Below are 23,164 nucleotides of genomic sequence, written 5' to 3' on the forward strand. Positions count from 1 at the left end.
CACCTCGACTACTCCTGTCTGGGTTTGGGCGCTCCGGCAGTATTTCAGCCTTTGTGCTTCCAGGCATGGCACCCGGGTACTGAAGAGGTTTCACGGCTGAAAAAGTGTTTGCTTAGTACTATGTAGACCTAAGCTCTTAGATATTCTATCGTCCTTCAAAAGAGTTTTTACCGGTAGTATGGACAGTAAGTCCACAAATATTTTTCATTGTGGGTCGGTTTATCAGTTCCTTATGGCTCGGTTGACCGGAAGAAGAATACAGAAAAATCATAGTTCTTCCTTCGCTCTTCAGAGGAGGTGACAGTCAGCGGATGTGTGGTTAATAAAATGTTGAAGATGATAAATAAACAAATAAATAAATAATAAATAGTAGTATTAAATAAATAAGAGCAGCACGCTTTCGATGTCCCGCTTCCATGCTACTCTAAGGAACCGCGAGGAATGAAATGGCATTAGGCTGCCCAAGCCTAGACAGCAAGCGGGGTTGGGTTCAAACCACAGATCTTCCGGTCAGTAAGTTTGTGCCTTGGTCGCTGAACTATCCCGGGATCGAAAGGTGAATTTGTGATGTATTCAAGCTCAAGTCAGCCCTACTGTCGAAAATAAAACAGTAGGCATATGTTCTACTACATTTATCCACAAAGAGGAAGTTTTTAGTGAAGAGGAACGGGTTTACAGGTCATAAGTAGCATCTTTAGCGAACTACACTGATTTGCAAACTAATTTGGTGTTTCGAGAGACTCAGCTGAAACCCAGCCAACCCTCTCGTTTGTGTTGTTCTCAGGCAACTGAATGTGCTGCACCAGGCCGCCTCATGTTTCAGTCGCTACGATATTCGAGATATCGCGATACATGTACATCTTTGCAATGCACTACTCATAAGGTTGCTGAAAATACGTCTTCGTTTCAACAATGAGCCACACTGAGGAGTTTGTATTAATGTGACCTTCAACCCCACGGCAACCACAGTGACCTTCAAAATACTGTCAATTATTCATATGACTTTCCTCATCTGAATAGAGTTCAATAATACTCATCAACCGCTTGCACGTCTACATCAGGACTGCATTTGTGTTGCTTTTAATTTCAAGGCCAATCAAAACCCTGTTTATCGACCCAGAGTGATTGCTAGTTAGGATCGCTAGGTGGAACCAAAAAGTAACTGGTTGGATTGGAACAACCCGGGGTGCAAGTAACATTTGGTGCATTTTCTTCTCCTGGAAGGTAGGTTGACAAAGGACCTGAAGAAATCAGCATACACATTAAGAATCCCCCAACGTCGCTTTAGGTAATGGTCTCAAACATCTGGAAAAATGAGGTTGCGACTACCTGCTACTTTACGTATTTTGGAAGAGCAAAATTTGATGAAAAGCGATCTCTGAATCTCTAACATTGACCGCACACTTGTGAACACGCAAATGAAACATAATAGGGCCCATTGTTTTCGGTCCGGCAGGATGGAATCAAGCGTGGCATTTACAGAGACCAATCCATTGTTCCACTACCATCAAACCAAAGTTGTGACAAGCGATCGTTTGAATTATACTCACAGTAACACAATCGACCATTCAAACAGGTTATGAAGATGCGCGAGAGGAAAGGCGAAGATCAGCTGACGTAATACCTCACGTGACCGAATTCTGCATGCAACTACCTACTGAATTGACACGCCCACGCAAATAAGATAGCAATATGGAGATTAACCGCTCAGTGATCACATGAGAGCATTCATAGACAAATACGTGTTTTGTAACTTCAGGATTTCCTTCGGACGCTCAGTGAGTGAGAGGGAATTTGAAATAAAACTGACTTTAATCGAATTCGGAGAGTCGAGTAACATCTCTGTTGGCTCGATAGTGACATGACAAGATATCGGATTTTCATAAATGAAACTACGCACAAAGTTGCTGAAAACTCTTCGACAGCCCACGACCTGTTTCGCCCTTCTTGGGGCTCGTCAACTAGGCTCAGTCCCCGAGTTTCTGTCAACCCTATTGTTCAGCGCTTCTGTTTGTTGGGTTGAATCTCACCGTAGCAAGCCCAGACAAAGATAAAACGTTGGGAGCACACGTTTACCGTGAATAAGGATTCTTTGGTCAATGTGCTACAAAGCCTGCCTCAAACATCAAGTCCTTAGCTAATGGAATTTGCGAGATAGCGTTGTAGCTGAATAGTACTCTGTCCATTGATCCTCCATACTTTTTATTTTATGGTCTTTTGGGAAGATATTGGTCTTCAGTGGTACGTTGTTGCAGTATGCTCATTCACAAGGATGTTTTTAAAACTTGTAACTCTTCACCCTTGGGGTGTGGACCAAGCCTTTTCTGAATACTAGAGTAGTCCAAAGTGCAGACGTGAAAACCAAATTGATTGGTAAATGAGTGTATTTCTCGAAAAATATCAGATTGTACAATAATGATATTGGGATAGTCATGTTGAAAAGACACTGCGAAAAGTGAGTCGTTTTTGTTGAGTTTGCTCGAACGCCACATAGGGATTGCTAAATCAAAGACCAAGGTACTAAATCATTCAAGTACCACACTACCGATTGTGCCAATAAGTGTATCAACCGCGAGTGAGGTCAGGTGCATACTCTGCAACGACCATAGAGGTTCGTGGTTATATCAATCACAAATTTCTTGATGAATCTGTTTGTGGAATAATCTGGTCTTCACTGGAAGGCTTCTCTCCTTTCTCTGTTATTCGAACTACTGAACTCAGTCCGTATTGCCTCGTCCAGTACATTGGTGATAAAACACGAGATTCAGGTCGATAAACTTAACTTTTTTACAAAACTCGATGAAGAAAAGTACAACGGAAATCTTCATTCAGCATTTGTTGTTGGTCACTTTTGAATTTTTTGGTACCATGCTCCGGGCAGTCCACTGGCGCGACTTCCCTGCTCTTTAAGATGTTTTATTTGATGAATGCCCCAAGTCGCATTACTAATGAAATGTTATCCGATTCTTCCCCTTTTTCCCGCTCTTCTCTGATGGAAATTTTCCACGCTTACTCCCCAAACTCAAGTCTCCTTTCTTTGTACAGGGAAACAAATCTTCGCTTTGATCTACCTCATAAAGAGAATCCACGAAAGATCCTCCGGTGTGATTTCTGCCACTGAACATCTTCACTTTCTCCCACACCGTACCACAAGGCAGACTGAGAAACCTGGATTGCCCAACTAACAGTTTTTTATCAGCGAATATTGTTCCCTTACAGTTTTGATTCTGTAAGTTATGGTTATGGCTCTACGTCTCATGTGTAGTCTAGTGAACTAACACGATTTTTTCAGGTTAATCCGCCCCAAGCTTTGATAACTTTGACGGACCTGTTGTACACTCTTAACCTTCGAAAACAAGCTGACGGACCGGTTTTTGTTTTAATTCGGTGTGCTCCTTGTGGTAACCTCTCTCCATCCAGGCAACTGTCCATAAAAGTTTTTGGTCAGGCAAATTTCGTTGTCAGTCACTTGTTATTTCGGACACGAGTTCTGTGCTTTCCAGTTGGTTCTTATGTCAAGAACACTACTTATCAACAAGGGCTTGTTAGTAAAAAGAACCCCACAACTGTCACACCTTGAAACATCAACGGGTACAGCATTGAGTATCGCGCATACCGAGTGTCTCTCCGGGACAGTCATCTGTCCGATCAGAGAAGTGGCGTGCATAGGGTTTCGCACTCCATCATAACATCAAATGATATCTAAACAGTTTTGTGCAAACCAAATCGAAAGTGAAGCTAATTCAGATGGTTTTTCAAAATTCTGACGCCTTCCGGATGCAGCATTGGTAACCGGCATTCAGCCAATACGGGATCATGATTGGTTGTTGGGTCCAGGCGTTCGACCTCGGCCCGATGCTGGACCGGCAAGCGACCCGAACTTTTGGCCAGTCTTGCGCAGAATAGCAGCGTCTAACTGCAAGCGGGATCCCTGTGGAATTCTGTCTAACACTACCACACTTATGTATCGCCTTTTTCAAGCTCCGACAATGACGAATTAGTTCCATTCAACTAGGCTACTGACAAGAATCTTAAAACCTAGTCATGATCGTGAACTTTACTCCGTTCCTGTTGAAATAACCCCGTTTCATTGAACAATTCACCCTAACTTGTCTGATCCGTAACAGCGTTTCCCAAACTCACACAGTCGATGTAATTTCTAGATTTTATACACATCCGTTAAATATATGACCTTTTTCAGTTTCATGGATTCTGAGTTTGGAGAGAGAGTAGGGATATGCAAAATACGGTGGCCTTGAGGGCATTCCGTCCAAGATGGGGCCATACATAATGGATAACTTAGGCTGAGAAGACTACAACTGGCAGGCGATACGATACTTCCTTTGGTAAGCATAATCCGTGAGTGTGTGAAAAAAATATGAGGGGGGAATTTGTGAGTAAAATGTTTTGGAACTTACTCTCCCCCAGGGATAAGACGGATTCGGCAGTAGGAATTGCAAACAGCAGCCGTGGCAGTCGTTCCTATCAGACTACTTCGGGAAGTTAAATCTCGCGCAGCAAGAAGACTGACAATCAACTGGTCCTTGGATGAGTCCATAAATAATTTGAGCTGTAAAAAGAGTCGTTATAAAAGGTAAGTATTACCAGAGGACATAAATAAACGAAGCCTACAAAGTTGGGACTAACTGTTACGTCGTTTGGAGTCGGGAATGAAATATCCAAATTGCATGTAGTCTAGTCTAGGTTTGCTTAACCTGAGTCTGTTAGCAAATCTGAAAGTTGGTCACCCACCGCACATGTTGCGTAATAACTACTATTGTTACCAGAACGGAACTGTTAATTGTCTAAAAATTTCGTCTTAACTACGGACTGATCGTTTCTGGTCAATTCTCATATTCTGCTTATATTTGTTGTCACCACACGTTCAGCCACCAGACTGCATCGTGCTGAGTCCCTATTGATTTATCCTCGTTCCGCTCTCACGTGTGACTCCTATTGGTCGTTGCATTTCGTTATTTTTCTGCTCGATCGTGCATAACTGTTGGTTCCTATTGGTTATTCGGTTGAAGAGAAAGTCTCAGCCAATTCATGCCATTTTTCCGATGCATATAAAACGCCTTACTTCGCGGCGAAAAAGACCTGATCCTGTGCCCGACTTTGGCTTCTTCCTTACGCGAGTTGACGGGTTACCTCCGGACGACACAACAACCTGGCGACGGGGATGGGATCCGAACCCACGCGGGGAAGCCCCAATGGAAACCACAATGGCTAACAACATTCGGATCAATTATATATCTTATGCTGTGTTCGGAAGACTCTAATTTATATCACATTTCCTCTCAACCTGAAAGGTGAAAAGTGATATTTCATGATGAAAATATGTCTTGCTCCGTTTCCTTTTGCCAAACACACGGATAAATTGGGTGAAATCCCAGAGCATAAGGATAGGTCCCTGCACTCGAAAAGTAGTTCGGGGGCCAGTTCACTCGCGTTAGGCTGTCTTGGGGGTTCCGAAATTAGGGTTTGCAGTGTATGACAAGAAGTAGAATCGATCTACTGGTATGGAATTTCGGTGTCGAGCCCAAATCGTCCCCACCACCAAGGTACAAAGATCTCCACACATGGCTGACTTGTAGAGTGGACCAGGTCACATGTCAATTTGGCGAACTATGGGTAGGTCGGATGTGTTTACTGGTGGTTGATCAGATGTTAGTTGATCTGTCCGCCGAGCGTTTCGTCCCCAGTCGAGGAGACATCATCAGTGCGCTGAGTGACTCACTCAGCTGTGCACCGACTACGTCTCCTCGACTGGGGACGAAACGTTTGCCAGCCAGTTGCCAAGCTCGGCAAACAGATCAACTACCATCTGATCACCACCGCCAGGTCATTTGGTCACACTATCGGCCAAACTGCATGCCTCGAGTAATTTGTCCGGTGCGGATATTAGCCAACTTGCCAACTGACAACAATTCCTGAAATATTAAGCGAAGCCTGTAGGGAAGCACCTACCTGAACAGCAGGGCGCCATGAGTATCCCGATTTACTCAGACCCTCTTCGGAACGATACTTCGAATACAGGGGAACAGCTAGCTGCATTGATTGCGAGGTTGCTGTAAAAGAAGATAGACAATTTTCGAGAAATGCACTCATTTACCAATCAATTTGGTTTTCACGAGAGACTCAACTGAATCTCTCGTTTATTATATTCTACAAATGAATGTGCTACACATAGGCCAGCTCATGTTTCAGTTGGCACGATATTCGAAATATCGCAGTATATCTTCATAGAGGAAACTACTCACAAGGTTGCTGAAAACTCTTCGATAGCCCACGACCGGTTTCGCCCAAATTGGGGCTCATCAGACAGGCGCAGTCCCCGAGTTTCCGTCAACTTTATGTCCTACTTGAACCCGAATCGGGCTGTTTTCGAGAAATACACTCATTCACAAATCAACTTGATTTTCACAAGAGACTAAACTGAATCTCTTTTTTGGTCTGGTCGCACATAACCTCCTTAATTTATACCGACCTGTTTGATCGAGGTCGTTAGAATCATGCAACTTGTTACCGAACCGATTGAAGTGGCTAGTCTTCGGTCATGGGGTCACGTAATCAGAAAGCATCTCTTGGTGGCTAGCTGTTGAACTTTAAAGGACACTTGTTTCGCTTGGAAATGAGGTGGTCAAAGAGTTTTCAGCAACCTTGTGAGTAGTTTCCTTTATGAAGATATACAATTGTTTGGAGACATAAACGTGTTTGGTTGATCCCCATGGTGCGCCCGCGCACAATTTTTGAACGAAAATAGAACTGTACAGAACTGGGGAAATATTGTGCATGTCGCTTACTTCAGACTAAAGTTTTGTGTAGCACAACTCACCCCTTTACTTCATGGACAAAGAGCCGTCTTTCAGTATTGAAATCGTCAGCAAAATTGCTTTGCTAGTTGCACTGGAAACTTGGTTCCCCTTTGGGGAAACATACCTTTTCGTATGACAGATAGTTAACTGAGCTGATCCATTTGAAAGGCAAGGCCAAATAACTGTGAATGGCACTGCACTTTGTCATATTAATTTGAGCATACTTCATCCCTCGATCAATGTGTTCAGGGAGAGGCGTGAAACTTCGTCACATAACCTCAAAAAACCAAGAACTCGCTTGGAAAATCAGGAGGAACGACACCATAGGTATTGAGCTACTCATGTCAGAGCAACCCAGTTCCACGTCTCAGCATCCTGTCATTCAGTGGTGAACAGGATTCTGGTCATCAGAGGCACACTGCAGTGTATCCTCTACACGGTCGCAACTAATCAATTCCTGTGGATCCGCGAATTCTTGATTTTCTGAGGCTGTTTGCTCACCCCATCGAGGACATCGTTTTTCTCCTTAATTTGAAAAGTAAGACTCCAGCAAAAGTTGGATTTGACTACATACTGACTCGTGGACAAGCACCACGTCACGACACATTCTATTACATCAACCCTCCTAGAGTGACCATGTTTAACCAGTCCTGTTGGTGGTAGTTGTAAAGAGGCTTTCGCCCAAAGCGGAAATCCGAGGCATGAATGATCATATCGCCTAGCCGGCTCTCTTCACTAAGCTATCCGCTCTCGGATAAACAGTAAAAATAAAGGCATCAGAAAGATGTAGATATTTCCAAATTAACCCCAACTTTTTGCTTGTTTCGAATTTGTCTGTAAAATGTGGTGTAGTGTCCAAATTACGGCCTGACTACCATTCGTAACAAAAAGTGGCCAGTAACTAACCGTATAACCCTTCTTCCTGTTTTCAACCGACTGGATCAAGGTGAATCAATCGGAAAAATTCGAATATTAGCCCCAAATGGGTATAAATATTCCACGAAGTGTATGACAAAAACCAAGCTGTCCAGTCAATCAGATATTGACGGAAAGCCACCGAATTCTGGGGTTTTTAACGATTAGCTGTCACGTCGCCTTATGCCGCCTGTTTACCCTGATCTATAAACACGACTATTATGCTATTTAAAGGAACTCACGATTCGTATTTTCGTGGTACAACACACTACTAACAAAGTTGCTGAAAAGTTCGATAGTCTCCTACCGATTCGCCCTTCTTGGGGCTAATCATGGGCTGTAACCTTGGAGTTTTCATCAGTCTACTCAAACACAAAACTGTATGTAATTGGTGGAGTACACTCACTTTCAACTTAATTTGGAGTTGTAAGAACATCCAACTGAATTTCCGGTTTATACTACTCTTCAAGTGAATGTGCTGCACAAAGTCAGCTTTATATATCAAGATAATTTGCCAAGAAGATGTACTTTAAACGATTGTCAGGTAGGTTTCACAGAGCACACCTTCGTCCTCATGGTGTAGCTTAAGAGATTAGGACGTGCCACCGTCCGTTAATCTCATATGCTCAAAGGTAGTCCCCTCCCAAGGCGAACCAAGGAAATCACCAAGAAAACAATGAAAGAGTTTTTTTTCTTGAGGGTAGGTTGGCTATGAACAGTCTTTAGAGGGGTGGATGGCTTGACCACTAAAGGATACAGTCAAAATCTTCGAATGCGGAAGAAGTTTCACGTGGATAGAACGTCACGTCTCGCTTTGAATGACGCTGTCTTTAATTAAGGCACTGCATGCAATCAGTTGTTACAAATAGGCTCTTGAAACCCTTCGTAAAGCTGAAGCTTGTAGCTACCCGGTCACCCACACACTTGACTGTTCAGCTCACAGTCGCTCACTGGATCACGGGGCTTGTTTTTTTCTTATTCTCACGAATCACGTCACATTAAGCTGACTCATCGAACATCGATTGTCTGCACCGCCTAGTGAGCGTAGCAACTACTCATGCGCTGACGCACCCATGTACGCGCAAACGGACCTACATATAGGGAAACCGAACACAGTCAGTACACACAGACTCGCGCGCGCGCAGGGAGCAGGAAGTCAACCTTTCCATAAGTCCACGGACAAGTATGGAACACAGTGCGGAGAAAAACACGTTCCCGCCGTCCGGACTTTCACCAACGGACTCTAGCATACGATAAGTTCCCTTTTGACTTGCTCCACATCTTACATTGCCTTTATTTAACACATGCTGCAAATCGCTTCTGTAAACGACTGTCAACCACAGCAAAGATTGTTATTAGTGCACATACCTTTTGAGTTTTATTATGGCTATCATCAACAGTGCACTAATAAGCTTATCCAGGAGAGGCTAGCCCCTTCACGTGATCTCTCCATTGCGGGACGATTGAAGGAGTGTCATGCAAAAGAAATGAAGTTTTGAAGCCCCAACGGTCAGCGGAACAAACCCGGTTGTAATATAGTTAGCTAGGTATATATACTGGTGAAGAGAAGGCCTCTGCTGCGGATTTATTTGTTACAGACTATTGGACAGGGAAGCAAAACTCTCATATGCATCTTGTTTACAAAACTGAATATCCATCTTCTCTTCGAACGCATCTTTCTGAACTTCCTGGATATTCATTGACTGTTGCTCAATTGCAAGCAAATGGTACAGAGCGACTCCACAAATTCCGTAATAAAATCTCACTGTTCAAGAGACGCAGTGTATTTACGAGAAAACATACTACTCGCACGCCCACCCATCAGTAGTATCACTGTTACACTGGTAGCGAAATATGGGAGAACCTAGTGCATAAGCTTCGCATCCTGATCTCTTTCAGGAGAGGAATTTGTGTCTGGACGTTGTTGGCTGGATGTAGCTTACTGCTGTGTCACCTTTAGTTAGCTGGACATTATACACTAAAAACCACTATTTTTACCAGCGTTTAGGAGTTGAGTATACGGAAGGATTTTACTCAGAAATTAACATAATGAGCTAGCAAAAATGTGGGGGCCTAAAAAAGCGAGAAGATGGCCAACTTACTTGTGCCAAAGTCTTCTTCGACAAAACCTGGGGTTTCCCTAAAAAGCACCAGAAAGGCGATAGTAAGTACGCATGATGCACACTTCGACAAGGATGAATCTGGTGTTTAGAGAAAACGAATCGAGAAACTGTGTGGTGTAAGAGATCAGTGATTGTACGGATGCCATTGGAATCAGCAGTTTACGGAGGTTAATCGGTCGTTGTGCGACACTGATTCACCTACTGCCAGCATTCAATTTGAACCGCTTGATTACGGAGATTGCGTTCAACGTGGGAGAGCTTAGAAATCAGGTTGACCAGTAAATGGCAAACGTTTGAAAGTGGAACTAAACAATACAAAATTAACCAGCTGATCAGGAGGGGTGGACGTGACTAAATCAGCTGACTGACTGGGGGAGGTAAACGAGCTAGTTTCATCTCCCCACATCAGATGCACTGTTTGTGTAGTAGACAACAGGAACTTACTCCAAGTCACGTTGGACGATAAGTTCAACCTGAGTATCGTTTTTAGATTCATTCACAATTTGAGAAACTTCATCCGTTGTTAAATCCCTCAGCGAGTGTCCATTCCAGTCTAGAATTTCGTCTCCCGGACGAAGTTGTCCGATGACGTCTGCGGAGCTTCCAGATTTTACGCGTGAAATAAAAGTGGCCAAACGACCTGAGGTAGATTTGCGACCCCCACTCAATTTGATACCTGTACGGTTCGAGGGAAAGCATAGATCAAACAGTAACGGAGCGTAGCATCAGCTGGCAGAATAAAATCTTTTAAGGTTTGTTAACCCTTCCACTCTTTCCAAGACGCATGCATAACGACTCCCAGCGATTTCAAATAAATGACCTAACCTGGTCGATTTCCCAATCAGTCCTTTGATGCTCCATCCTCTAGGATAAAGAAGCGGATTCGCTGAAAGTAGTTCAGTATGTCTGAGCAACCGATACTTGAAATCTTCAGACTTAAAGACTGAATTATCTTCAGGTTGTTGGCCGCATTCCCACGCAAACCGATAGTCTGACCTTGTTACCTACGGCTGTGGAACGCAATCACAGTGGTGTGGGAATTCGCTTTCAGTATGGTGGCTAGTTGTACAAAAAAAAGAACCCAGTTGGTCCATTGGGTGCCACATAAGTAATGACCAAGTTGTGTTTGTTTCACGCCTTGAAGAGTGAAGTTACTTCTGCTGGTTCGGGGGATTCCCCAAATGGCATTGTATTCTCCAGCGAATGACCCGTTGGTTGCATATAAATCAATTTACTTATGTCTAGCGTTTTTACCAGAAGAAAACTGGGAAAAGCAAGTCAAAACACGAAGTTCTGACGTTTTATTGCCGTGGAACGCGCGAAAACTCAACTAATATCAGGTTGCGTAACAGCCACTACTCGATGCCCTCAATTATAAAGAGACCTGATTTACAACCAGCCTTTTGTCACGTGATTCTAAGACAATCTGTGCTGCACAGCTGTTTACATCCTTCATATGACTAAGCAATGACGCATCTGTCACTAGTTGTGCAGGATCGGAATACGAAGAGATGTGAAAAGAGATGAGGAACGGGTTCGCAATGTTGAACGCTTGATCAATCCATCAAGAAACGGAAGGAACTGTGGGACGCCGAAGTTGTAGGTTTTTCCCCACCACTGTTTCCCCAGCGCTGCTTCCACTGAACTGTTTGCAAGATCAAACGTACAACCGGCGTTGGTTGTGCAGTCACCATGTGCAGCGTCACGTTCTGAATTCAGCCGACGTACATCCCGACGAACCGTCGGTCATACCGCCGTCTTGTCGATATTAATTACTTGTTGGTTAGGTAGGACTATTCTAGTCGAACGGGAAACACGTCCTAATGTCCTCTCTCCCTACGATAGCAACTTCTCAGGAAAAATTTTGCCTCGTCTGAAAGTGGACTGGGATGGGGTAAACCGATGAATTCGAAAGAAAAGAACGCGCCTGCGTCTTCGTTAGCCCAGTCGACAGAACACACTCTGACAGGCGGTGATTGGTGTTCATCCTGAGGGGTGTCCTCTCGTTCACGCCGCCCTGCCCCCGAACTTGTCCTTTCCAAGTTTGCTTCAGTTCTTCTCAGAGACATTCAATGGGCATGCTCGAGTTTAAACTTTGGTGGATATTTGATCATTAAACAGACTTGTCGCCTAGAGACAAATATCATTCGGGTCCATCAACGGCGACATGACTAGGATTTTCTGCAAAATGAGGCTACGAAAAAAACCCCAAGGAAAGTAAATTGGCCTTTCTTACGATTTCCGCGTACAGTTTTATTGGGCGGCGTATCGATCCTGATCTGAGTGCGCTTAGTAAGGGCTGGGCATCGGAATAGCGCCTAAAGTACAGCGGCCAAGTTGACCAGATGTTGGCATTCGTTTTAGCCTTCTAAGTGAGAACGGCGGAGAGCGCGAGGGAGCGGATGTGAACACACACGTACACACACACACACACAGAGCAACAGTAAGACGGCGAAGAAGCAGAGAGACGCGCGTTTGTGATCGTCAGTTCACCTCGTGCAAGAGCCTGATTGGCTATCAGCCCATAGCTATCGATCGACCCAACTGTCCCACTCACCACTGCTCTAGCTGCTACTACTGGCTGTCGATGTTCCAGAACGGAGATCTGCAGACGGAACTGGGAGGTATGCGTGTTTGTGAGAGAGTTGGGAAACCGATTAGGATCGATGGCTTCTTATGGAAATCTCAGTACATCCGAAAACGAAAACGATCGTTGCAGCATACAAGTACAAGCTGGTGCAAGTTCCATGTGCTTTTTTATCACACCCGAGAAGTTGGAGCTGTGGACAGGCTTATTGGAGTTGTATGTACGCATGTGACACAGTCAATCATTATGGAGAGAAAATCTCGAAAGGGGTGACAGAAAAATGCTCGAAAAGAGAATCCACCCCGTGAAAATGATGTTTACATTGGGCTAGCTGGTCATCTTCACGATATATTGTTGTGGGAGGCAGAGGCCATGCATCAGAGGTGCACTTTGACAAAGCGCGACTTCGGACAACTACTGATTAACTATAGTGATTGAGTTGCTGAGCTTTGTGTGACTGGGTTACATTGGTTCCCGTTGGAAAATAGGAGATGTAGCAAATCGACCTTGGTCTCCATACTTACTCTCAGAAAGGATTCTGTCGAGTAGACCATCTCCAGACACACGGAACACGTGGCCTAAACGGTGCGGTCCATCGAGGGGTTCTTCCTCCCCGCCTTTCTTGTTTCGTCTTGGGCGTAAACCGCTCTTTGACTTTGTTGTCGCACGTAATGTTTAAATCCTTCACATGGCTATCGCCATCTGACCACTTGCCGTAAGTCGGTCTGAACTTTGGGATCCCACAATTTGATTTTTTTGGTGGCCCAACAGATTACTGGAAATAATCAATACTGACGCACCTCAGTATTGATCGTTTGGCTGCGGCGATTTTCCGGAGGCGTAAGTGGTTAAACATCCAAAACCTTAGGTTTTCTGAATGTACTAGACATGTCTATTGTCTGTAAGAATCGGTTTAAGATAGTCAGATTGACTGTCCAAGTTTGGGAAACAACCACGTTCATTGCCAGATCATTGGAAATCACGCCACTGAGAAGATCGAATCATTTTTCGCCAAATCACCTACAAACGGGCGCCCAATCCAAATCGATAGCGGAGGAATGCATGCCGAACCATGCGGACAAACTAACGAGGTAGTGAAAGTACTTTTTGGATTTGGAAAGTCTGACCGCCAGTGAGTTTGAGTAACATCCTGGAGGTATTCTCCCCTGCCGAATACTTTAGAGGAAGGTCAAGCGGATACAACTGTAAGCAATGCAGTTGATGAGGAAGCGTCGGAAAGTACGATCGTGTCTGGCACCAGTAGATGGCGAAAACGTGGGTAAAAGCCAACTGTACACCTGTACGTATCCACGGCAGCTAGCGGATGGAACCGTCTCAGGAGAAAGTGGGGAGGAATGCCAAAAAAATGACAGTTTACAGGGGACAATTCAGTCAAAAGCAATGTGAAATCGCTCGCTAGAATAGACGATGCTGTTCAAGATCCAAGTGCAAAGGGAGGATTCGGTTAGTGCACCATCTTGAGGAATAAACCTAAGGTTACGAAAGCGATGACGCAAAGCGGCGTCACTTTCTGTAAAATGAACTGAGCTGAGTAGATGCTAGATTGTAAACCACTGCTCGTCTTGCTTTATCGGAGGCGAGATGGCCAAAGTGGTCAGAGCGCGAATTTACTGACCGGAAGGTCCGTGGTTCGAACCCGATCTGCGTCTCTCGACTTTCTCTGTCTAGGCTTGGGCAACCTGGCAGTATCCAAGCCCTCGTGCTTCCTGCGGGTGGCATGGCAGTTAGTACCGAAAGGGTGCTACAGCTTGACGATCGGAGTTTTTCAAAATATACGCGCGATCGAATGCGAACCTTGTATAAAAAACGATGATGGCTGCCGATATGGCCAGGCGATCGTATATACGGGGGGGGGAGGGTTCGGGTCAACAGCGTAGGGATATGTGGTTGGACATTTTGTTGAAGTAATACACTACTCATAATGTTGCTGAAAACTCTTCAACGTTTGTTTTTCTTACCCTCTAAACGTCGAAGAGTAGTGTGTCAGTTCTACAAAATATCCCTCATGTTCATAGTAGGGCCCGGAGGTCGTATTCAAAAGTGGCGCTCAGAATCTTGAAACGTGCGTAGAAATGCTCATCCAGAGATGCAGGACTTAAAAACCAATGTGGACGAGGAAAAAACTTGCTCACCGAGTATAGATCCAACATCTGCTGAATTTCGATCCGCCTGCTTGCGTAAAAGCATATGTCCAATCAGCCTTCTGCCGTCCCTGGATGGATTCCAGGTTACTGGTTGTGTCTGTGATGGGAAAAATAGGGGACATCCAGAGTGCCGGCTGACAACTGCACGTAAGTGAATTCGTAGCATGAAATGGATAATTAATTTGAAAGAAAACAGTGACCAACGGTCCAGGGATAGCATCCGTTTGCCATGTAACCTGGACAGCATCGATGGCCGACTCGCGATGGAGAATAAATCGAGTAGGACCTGGCAACGGACCCTTGTACGGCTGTGTATACCATATCAACTTTGTTTCAAACTTCGTTTCCAAAGGATATGATCTATAGTAGTCAAAATAGGTAGCAACAGCTTAAAAAGAATGAGTAGTCACGTGAACGACAACAAACTGGGAACTTACTTCTGTCATCCGTTGTCGATCGATTGAGACGCCACCGATGTTCGGGCTTCGTAAAGACACTACAAAGAGGAGAACAGACTCACTTATGTATAAGGGTGTAAAGTGATAAAATGGTCTATTCCAGATTAGGCAGGCAGTCAGAAACACCGTTCTCTGGTTGGAAACAGGAGGCACAAACACACTGTGGATGGAACGATTGGTGTGCAATTGATAGACTGAAGAGAGATATTCAAACGTTGCTCAAACTTGCAAATGACAAGGACGAAGTCCTGTTCTTGAGATTGCCCCCTTCTTACCTGCTGTGATAAGTAGGATGTGAGGACATCTTTCTCTTAGAGACTAGAAGACCAACTGCCCCGCAAAGGTACATTCCTCCGATAGTTGGAATTCGGAACTCTGCCCGGTGGTAGCAAAAACAAATCATGGTTGACCGTGCAGTGAGCACAAATCTCTCAACAAGGACCCCCATATTACTTGGGGGAACGCTGGCCAACTGTGAGTTTTGTTGCGAATGCTATTATGCGCGTACTTTATGCGATCAGTGCTTGTGGATTTTGATTGAAGGCATATTTAGCAATGGAGCACACACTTCATCCAGGCCTATCACCCAATCACTCTCCAGCAAGCGTCACTCATTCATGAAGGCCTACATAAACCCGAACCACATCTCGTAATTTTTTTGTTTCACCGCCTAGTTGTAATCGAAATCGCAACGACCCACTTCGGCCATACGTATGAGCTTTTGGGAGGAGAGGGACAAAGCAGACTGGTCGATTTGATCAGCCGTTTTCCATCCCCACTCAGCATTGTCCCGAGAACGAAGCTCCTGTTCAGGGGCTTGCTTCCAACCCGAGTGATGCCACAGGTCACTGTGGCTCCCCAGTTTATTCTTGTCCGCACTTGTCTCGAACACCTACGGTGCAGGCGTGAGCAGGGCAGCCCAACTGTGTGAGCCAAATGTGGTGGGGGTAGGGGTGGGACTAGCGGTGGTCCGCCGTCGGCCCCGGTGCACATCAAGAATGGAGAGAACCAATTCACTGCGCCGTGGCAAAATTAAGTAGGGTATCGGTTAAACTGATCAGGACCAGCGGTGAAGCACGGCCGGAAACGGTTCAATGGTGGCATATTTCACGGCATTTTGAAAACTTCAGTAAAATTGACATCGACATCCTTGCGAAAAAATCCTAGGGTAATCATTCAACAAGATGGATAAAGAGTGAGATCAGTAGTGGTTAACAGGAAAGAGTTAATTTCTTCAGGAATGCTTATCGTTTGGTCCTTCAAACGGAGCTCCTGTGTTGTGGTAATGAAGCCGAAGCTGAGGGACTAGTTGAGGGTCACGATTTTATCCGGCCCCCATTTGGTTGATCAGCGAGTGTTATTCAATCGAACTGATGATGATTCTGAACATCTGAGCCCTAGCACTGAGTGAAATTGCCGAACTTGTCGAGGACAGTCAGTTGCGCTGTGATAACCGCAAGTTTTATTCGGCTGAACGGGAATTCACCATCGGATTGATGACGCTAATGCGTCCATGTGTTAACGCTGCCTTGCAAACAGATACAAAAAAGACCAGCTGAAGATCTATATTACTTACTGTCATGCCCAGGCATAATCATTGCACGCAAATCGCTTCCGGCAGTAGATCGTTCAGATTCGCTGTATGTATCTGATGGATAGGACAGATGTTGTCTACCCGTGACACGTTCCTTGAGTAAACCTGGGGCTCGACCATAGGGCATGTCACGTTCCTCATCGTAAATCCTTTCTCCGTAAAATTCTCCCTCCATTACTTCCTCCTCTGGAGCATAGCTGGGCGGCAACTTGCGAGATGCGTGTAGCCTGTCGGACGGGTGTTCGCGATAAACACCCAGGAATTCATCACCTTCCGAGCTGCTGTAGGAATATTGTCGTGGAACGCCAGGGGAGTCTTGATCGTATCGGGTTTGTTCAATAAAGGAATCTAAATGGGGAAATTCGCAACCAGCGGAACTAATATGAAGTAGGCAACAACTTGGCTATGAGAAGTACATGGCTCTATAGACGTAATATACTACTCATAGGGTTGGTGAAAAACAGCCCATGACCAGCTTCGCCCTTCTTGGGGCTCATCAGTTTTACTTGAACCCAAATTGGCTCCCAGGTTCTCCTCACTTCCGAAAGCCACTGATGTAGGCTTAAATCATCAAGATTCTGTTGACAAGATAAAACATGGGACCTGGGTCGTGTTTTTCATCACCCCCTGACCTGAAATTTGTTCGTTTACAGATCGGTAAGTCAGTGATCAGTGTTCATGAATCTATCTAGGCTTGGGCGACCTAACAGTATCCCAGTCCTCGTGCTCCTTTTGGGTGGCCTGGCAGCTAGGCACCGAAACGGTGCTACAGCTGAACGATTATTATTATTTATTATTCATTATTATATCCGCGTCAAGAGGCTGGACCCGTCAATAAGTCACACGATGCGCACTGTGGACTGGTTATCAAAAGCAAAGTAAAGAAAAGCGGTGTATGCAGACAATGCAGGGCAAGTCGAGAGTTTTCCTCAAAGACTACCCACTCGTTCTCAGATTGGGTTTGGTCGAATTTCAAAGAGGAACAACTGAAATTTGATATTTCCCGTCTTTCGGTCTCTATTGAGTATGGTAAACACCGAGAGAAGCAACATCGTTATAGGGATTTTGAGGGCGATAGGCATTTTTTCTACACAAAAAAAGCATAAGAAAGAATTTTAAAAAGAACTACTGGGTGCACTTACCTTCTCGGATATCTCTATCCCGCATTGATCGTGGTGAGTAACTTAAAGGAGCCCCAATCGGAAGTTGATACATGGGCGGTACAAAAGTACCTGCCTCTGTGCCATACTCACTATCTGATCGTCCACCAACAGATGGCCTGGATAGCATTGGGGATCTCTGGGGGTATCCACCCCAGCTGGCTAGACTTCCCGTACGTCTGGGAGAATCAGAATGCTCTGAGGTCAGAGAGTCGGCATAATACTGGCGGGAAGTATCGTAACGCTTGGAATAGTTCGGCCCAGGACGGGGAACATCACTTGAGGGGCCTGATCTCCTCTGAAGGTGCATATTTTGATACGGTGAATATTGTCCATACTTGGGCTGACTCCGTGGACTCGATAGTGGTACTCCGGAGTGATACTGAGGTCTGCTCCCTTCGGTACTTTGCCTTGAATCGAATACAGAGAAGAGTAATGATGATAGTTCAGCAATGCACTACGGCTATCCGGGAATGCTCACGACACAGGCGGAGGAATCTAGCATCTTGTGTGCATCAAATTTTTTATCTGCTACAGAAATCTGAAGCTCAATGGTGCCAAGTTTAAAATGCCACTCGACTGGATTCATGATTTGAGAGTCGTGTAAAGGTCGGGGAAGTTGGGCTGATAAGATTTTGCGTAAAACCCGGGGTGACACTTAGCGGTTTCTCTCGACGATCGGGCGGTCTTGGAATCTTTTGATAATAGGCTTTCGCGGCAAGCCTCCTAGCCCCAGTCCGATCTTGATTCATCGGAAGTAACTGAGCCATGATCCTATAAGCTTTGTCGATGAAGCTTGCCCAACGTTCCAGTAACATAGATCTGAATATCAACGTAGAAGAAACTGTCCCCCCATTTAGACATAATGATCACACGCAGGCGTATCGTTTACAGAATATCCCCACGCTCCGGACATTTCCCACTCCGTTCTCACAACCACCTCGATTTCGCACATCAGGCTTAATTCAAGCCAAACTAGAGCTGCTCATAGATACACTGGGTTGAAATGGATATCCTGAACAGTCCATCAAGCGAAAACTTCCAGTGTTTTCATTCAACCCCCCTTCAACTGTTCGGATCACCGTAACCTTAGTGAAAGCACTAAAAAGTGCTGTGGAGAGCCGGATCCAAAACGCTATCCATGAGTTACCGGTACATTCAACTTAGGGAGAGAAATCCATTGGGATCGATTTGTTCCCACGTGACCGCGAACGAAGATGCATGGACAGAATCAATAAGTGTCTCAGTGACAGAAAGAAACAGCACTTTCTCCTTCGGGTCCAGAACTTGATGAACGACCGAACGTCGGGTCCATCACCTAATAGTAAGCTACCACAGTGAGGAATTTGCGAACAAATTTTGGCCACAGGCCACCATATTGATCTGACCTCAGTACTCATTTCATTCAGCCATCAAAACTCCAAGAGGCCGTTCCAATCAATCACCTCAAGCCTTTGGTGTGTGCCTAAAATAAAATCGATGTTTTCCTCAGGTTACCTTGGAATTACCACGTATGTTGCATCCCTTTAATGATCAATTAATCTGTATCCAAGTAACCAACTCCCTTTTGTAGGTCCCCTGTCAATCATTAAATCAATAATTTCAGTACGGCGACGATAATCAGTGTTTAGGCATTTCATAGAAGCACGGTGGATAATGATCGGTGTTCACCAAACACCGATCAGACAGCCTGGGTCAACTTCGAAAAGTGCCCTTTGTACTCGTTTGTTCGCAAAAAAGCTGTTGTGTTCCCTGGTGGCAAGTCTTTTTGGGAAATTAAGGCACTGGAGTGGGAACAAAAGCTTCTGACAGCAGATTTGAAGCAGATACAACAGTAAGCTACAGGTAGCTTGAGGTGATGCACCTACCAGCATTCGTCTTGTAACCGCGTTGCTTGAATTACTGAAGGTATTCATTTTTGTTTCAAACGACTGACAAATTTTGCTCGTGGTTTTTGCGATTAAGTCAGGTTCCAATAGCTCTGTAACTTGAGTTGTTTGGTTAGCGATGGTCTGGAATCCGCTACGTGATTCGACCGTCACATGTTCTATATACTATACTATACTATACTATACTATACTATACTATACTATACTATACTATACTATACTATACTATACTATACTATACTATACTATACTATACTATACTATACTATACTATACTATACTATACTATACTATACTATACTATACTATACTATACTATACTATACTATTCTAGCCAGTCGCCATACCCGGCGTAAGCCCGATCGAACAGGAGGATCTTCACATTGGCCAACTGGTGACCCATAAATAATAAATCAATTGAGAAGAAATACCCAGTTGAAACCCATAGTGTATGTGCAACATTCGCAAGATCCAGCACACGCACATGGCTGGTTATCGCTAGCTAGACTGTACAATCGTGTCTAGTGACTCGTCACGCCTCAATAAGATTGACATTTCTGAACATCGATCAATTTTGGGTCTACACATGTAATTCGCGGAAAAATACAGTAGATAATATATAGCATGGTTCAATTCGGTAAAATAACCGGATGTGACCCTTAGCCTACCTTGAACACAGTGTGACACAACAGGTCATACATAGTCTTATCTCGTCGCTTGACCTACCTGATCCGTGGTCACGTGACGCTATGCCAATTGTCAGCATAACCCGTTTGTCCGGTCATCGATCTTGGTACGGACGGGACAATACAAAGTGCCTGCTCCTCAAACGACGAAGCAATAATTGCTCACGGTCAAAAAGCGGACTTTTGTTTACCGAAGTTCAACTTCTGATTTTATCAGTTGAAAACAGTAAGTCTCAATCAATAACACCTTAGTAGATGCATGTCTTTCAGTAAGTTATAGCATAACAAACTGTTTCGTGTGACACGAGCTTTTAAAGATGAATGTATTTGCATTAAATCCGTTTTCCAGGCTTTCACATCGACGAATCCATGTGAGGCCTCTCCGGGTAAAAAACTGAGGTACTCAAAAGGCTTCGCTGCCTAGGATAGACCGCATGAAGTTCACTCTTCCTACTGCTCGAATCGGTGAGTTGGCACAAACAATCTTTCCGGCTTGATTAGTAAAATATAGGCCAAAAAAACAATCGGAATAAAATCTGCAGTGGAAGGGGGTGCAATGAAAACCAACCCAATGCCAACTGCTACATTATTACGCCTTCTCCCAGTGAAATAAGTCCAAAATCTACATTACTCTCTACCTCTTGGTCACGCCAAGTTACCCAACCCCAGACGTCATTATTTCAGTCCAGATTTCTGTCATCAACGAGCAGCCGTGGCATTGGTAGGTTGGCTAGACGATCACGTGATATATTATTGATTTACCAGAAATGTCGTAAAATTAAATCACCGAATAACGATGAGATAAACACAAGGTGGCATGGAAAACTGGGATGAGGTTGTAAGGTTTTATATACATGTAGTGCGTAAAAATCTCGTGACAATTTTCGAAGATGTTGAATACTTGGTTTTTTACTCACTGTCCAGCATTGATTAATTCCGAAAAAAAACATGTACTTACGTTTACGTGGAAGTTTCCATCAAACCAGGAAATCTCGGTAATGTCCTACACACCAAGAAGATCGATCGGCTCCTACTGACATACGTTTATATCTCTCAAGATATATTTTCTACTTGAACTTTGGATACTACTGTTCGAATTCCTAGTGAACTTGAGTCGTCTGAATGGCCTTGAAAAACAAGCCTACGGATTAGGAGTTAAAATTTCGATTAACTAACACAGACCTACCGACTGCAAAGGTCTGTCTATTTATATATATATTGGCTAAGGAAAAAACACTACCAGGTGACTTGCATTCATAGAAGAGTTTTCGAACAAGTTAGGTAAGTCATAACGACTCACCTTGTTAGGTAACCTCGATAATTGGAAGAACGTTGCCGATCCACTGCACCGTGTTGTTCCTGATCTAGGCTAGAAGATCGGTTGAGCATGAACGGTTCTGATGTATTGTGCCCGGTACTTGGCGCGCCAGCTTTTGATCCATCAAAAAATTGGGTTCTGATATCTGGTAAGCGTCTGAAAAGCGAAATGTTGGCGAGCACAACCAAATGAGATTCAAAGCACAAGAAATCGTATAGGCTGACTGAGTGGTGTACACCACCCCGATCTGCTCAAGCTTGCACCGCGCTGAGGCCTTACCTCAATATAAAGAATATAATCTAGTTGTCTTATTCGTGAATGTTTGTGGAGGAACATAAGGCTTGGCGTGTCGCTTTATACCAGGATTTGCCCAAGCAGTAAAACGTGAGTAGACCAGAGTCCCAACACAAGGTCAAATGCATCTCCGGACGTCGATCAATATGTCGTGTAGAGAGAAATTGGACCAGATGAGCGAGAAAACGAGACATTAATTATCCTGCTGGGTCCTAACCCGTCATAGTACTTCAATTCCTTTATATAGCCATTTGAACAAAAAAGAAATCCCCTTTAGATTTCTTGTGGTTTTCTAAAATCCACGATTGTTTTCGCTATACCTGGGGATCACCAGGCAGGTGTATTACCCAAGTTTCCAGCAACCTTCTTTCCTACATTCATTCCAATTTGTACGTAGGTACAAATCGCTACTCCAGTTGATGTATGTTCACAGAAGGCCCAACTGAATCTCGTTCGCGTCGAATTCAACAAAAACAACTGTTATTGTTCTGACCAATTCCTTTCACGTTGTAGTTTCTCGAGCACACGAAAGTAAATAGTAAGGTTCAATCAGTAATTACTAGAGCATAATATCCAAAACCTCATAAGTGGGCATTTCGTAGAAGTGGAATAAAGACACAGTAGTCTCCTCAAATAAGCATTAACTTTTAGCACTGAGTGATTGTGGCGGACTAAAAATCTCCGGTACACGATTCTCGCCAATGAGCGAGAATCCCTTTAAAAAACAAAACCTTACAGGAAGCATTTATTTCTCAGAGTAAAATGCGTTGTAAACGGTATCCAATTGTTTGGTGGAATCTCGCATCGATGCCACTCTACTGCTCGCAGTTGGGCGCTGCTGCAGTCGGAAAGTCTATCCCGCACGCGATTGGCTAAAAGATCGGACCGCCTGCTGATCCAGCATCAAGGCGGACTCTGATTGGCTCAATAGCCAATCGTGATTCAGTGCCTGCCGGTTGCCGATGTTGCGCCCAAAAGTTGTCAGAATTTCCAGGTTACCATCGCATACACCATATAGACGACGCCTTGTATGTGTTTTTGACCTAGTTTTGGGCGTTAACATAGGTTGTGCACCTTTGGTGGTTGTTTCTGACGGGAACACCACCTTCGGAGGTTCAGACCGAGAACTAAGCTGAGGAAAATACGTCATTACGCCA

The 23,164-nt window shown here is 44.4% G+C and overlaps 1 protein-coding gene across 1 annotated transcript in view; it reads right to left on the reverse strand.

Annotated features, from left to right (window-relative positions):
* T265_13414 (hypothetical protein) overlaps positions 1-23,164 on the reverse strand; it is a gene marked incomplete at both ends in the record, with an annotated part of 50,038 nt that overhangs the window by 18,474 nt on the left and 8,400 nt on the right. The window contains 11 exon segments of the mRNA XM_009168768.1: positions 4,419-4,570; positions 5,971-6,071; positions 8,805-8,824; positions 8,829-8,976; positions 9,836-9,873; positions 10,301-10,532; positions 14,597-14,705; positions 15,046-15,104; positions 16,643-17,008; positions 17,803-18,230; positions 21,696-21,858. Of these exon segments, the coding sequence (XP_009167032.1) occupies positions 4,419-4,570; positions 5,971-6,071; positions 8,805-8,824; positions 8,829-8,976; positions 9,836-9,873; positions 10,301-10,532; positions 14,597-14,705; positions 15,046-15,104; positions 16,643-17,008; positions 17,803-18,230; positions 21,696-21,858 (1,816 nt within the window).

The sequence above is a fragment of the Opisthorchis viverrini genome, assembly GCF_000715545.1.
Source record: "Opisthorchis viverrini unplaced genomic scaffold opera_v5_64, whole genome shotgun sequence".
Taxonomy (NCBI): Eukaryota; Metazoa; Platyhelminthes; class Trematoda; order Opisthorchiida; family Opisthorchiidae; genus Opisthorchis; species Opisthorchis viverrini.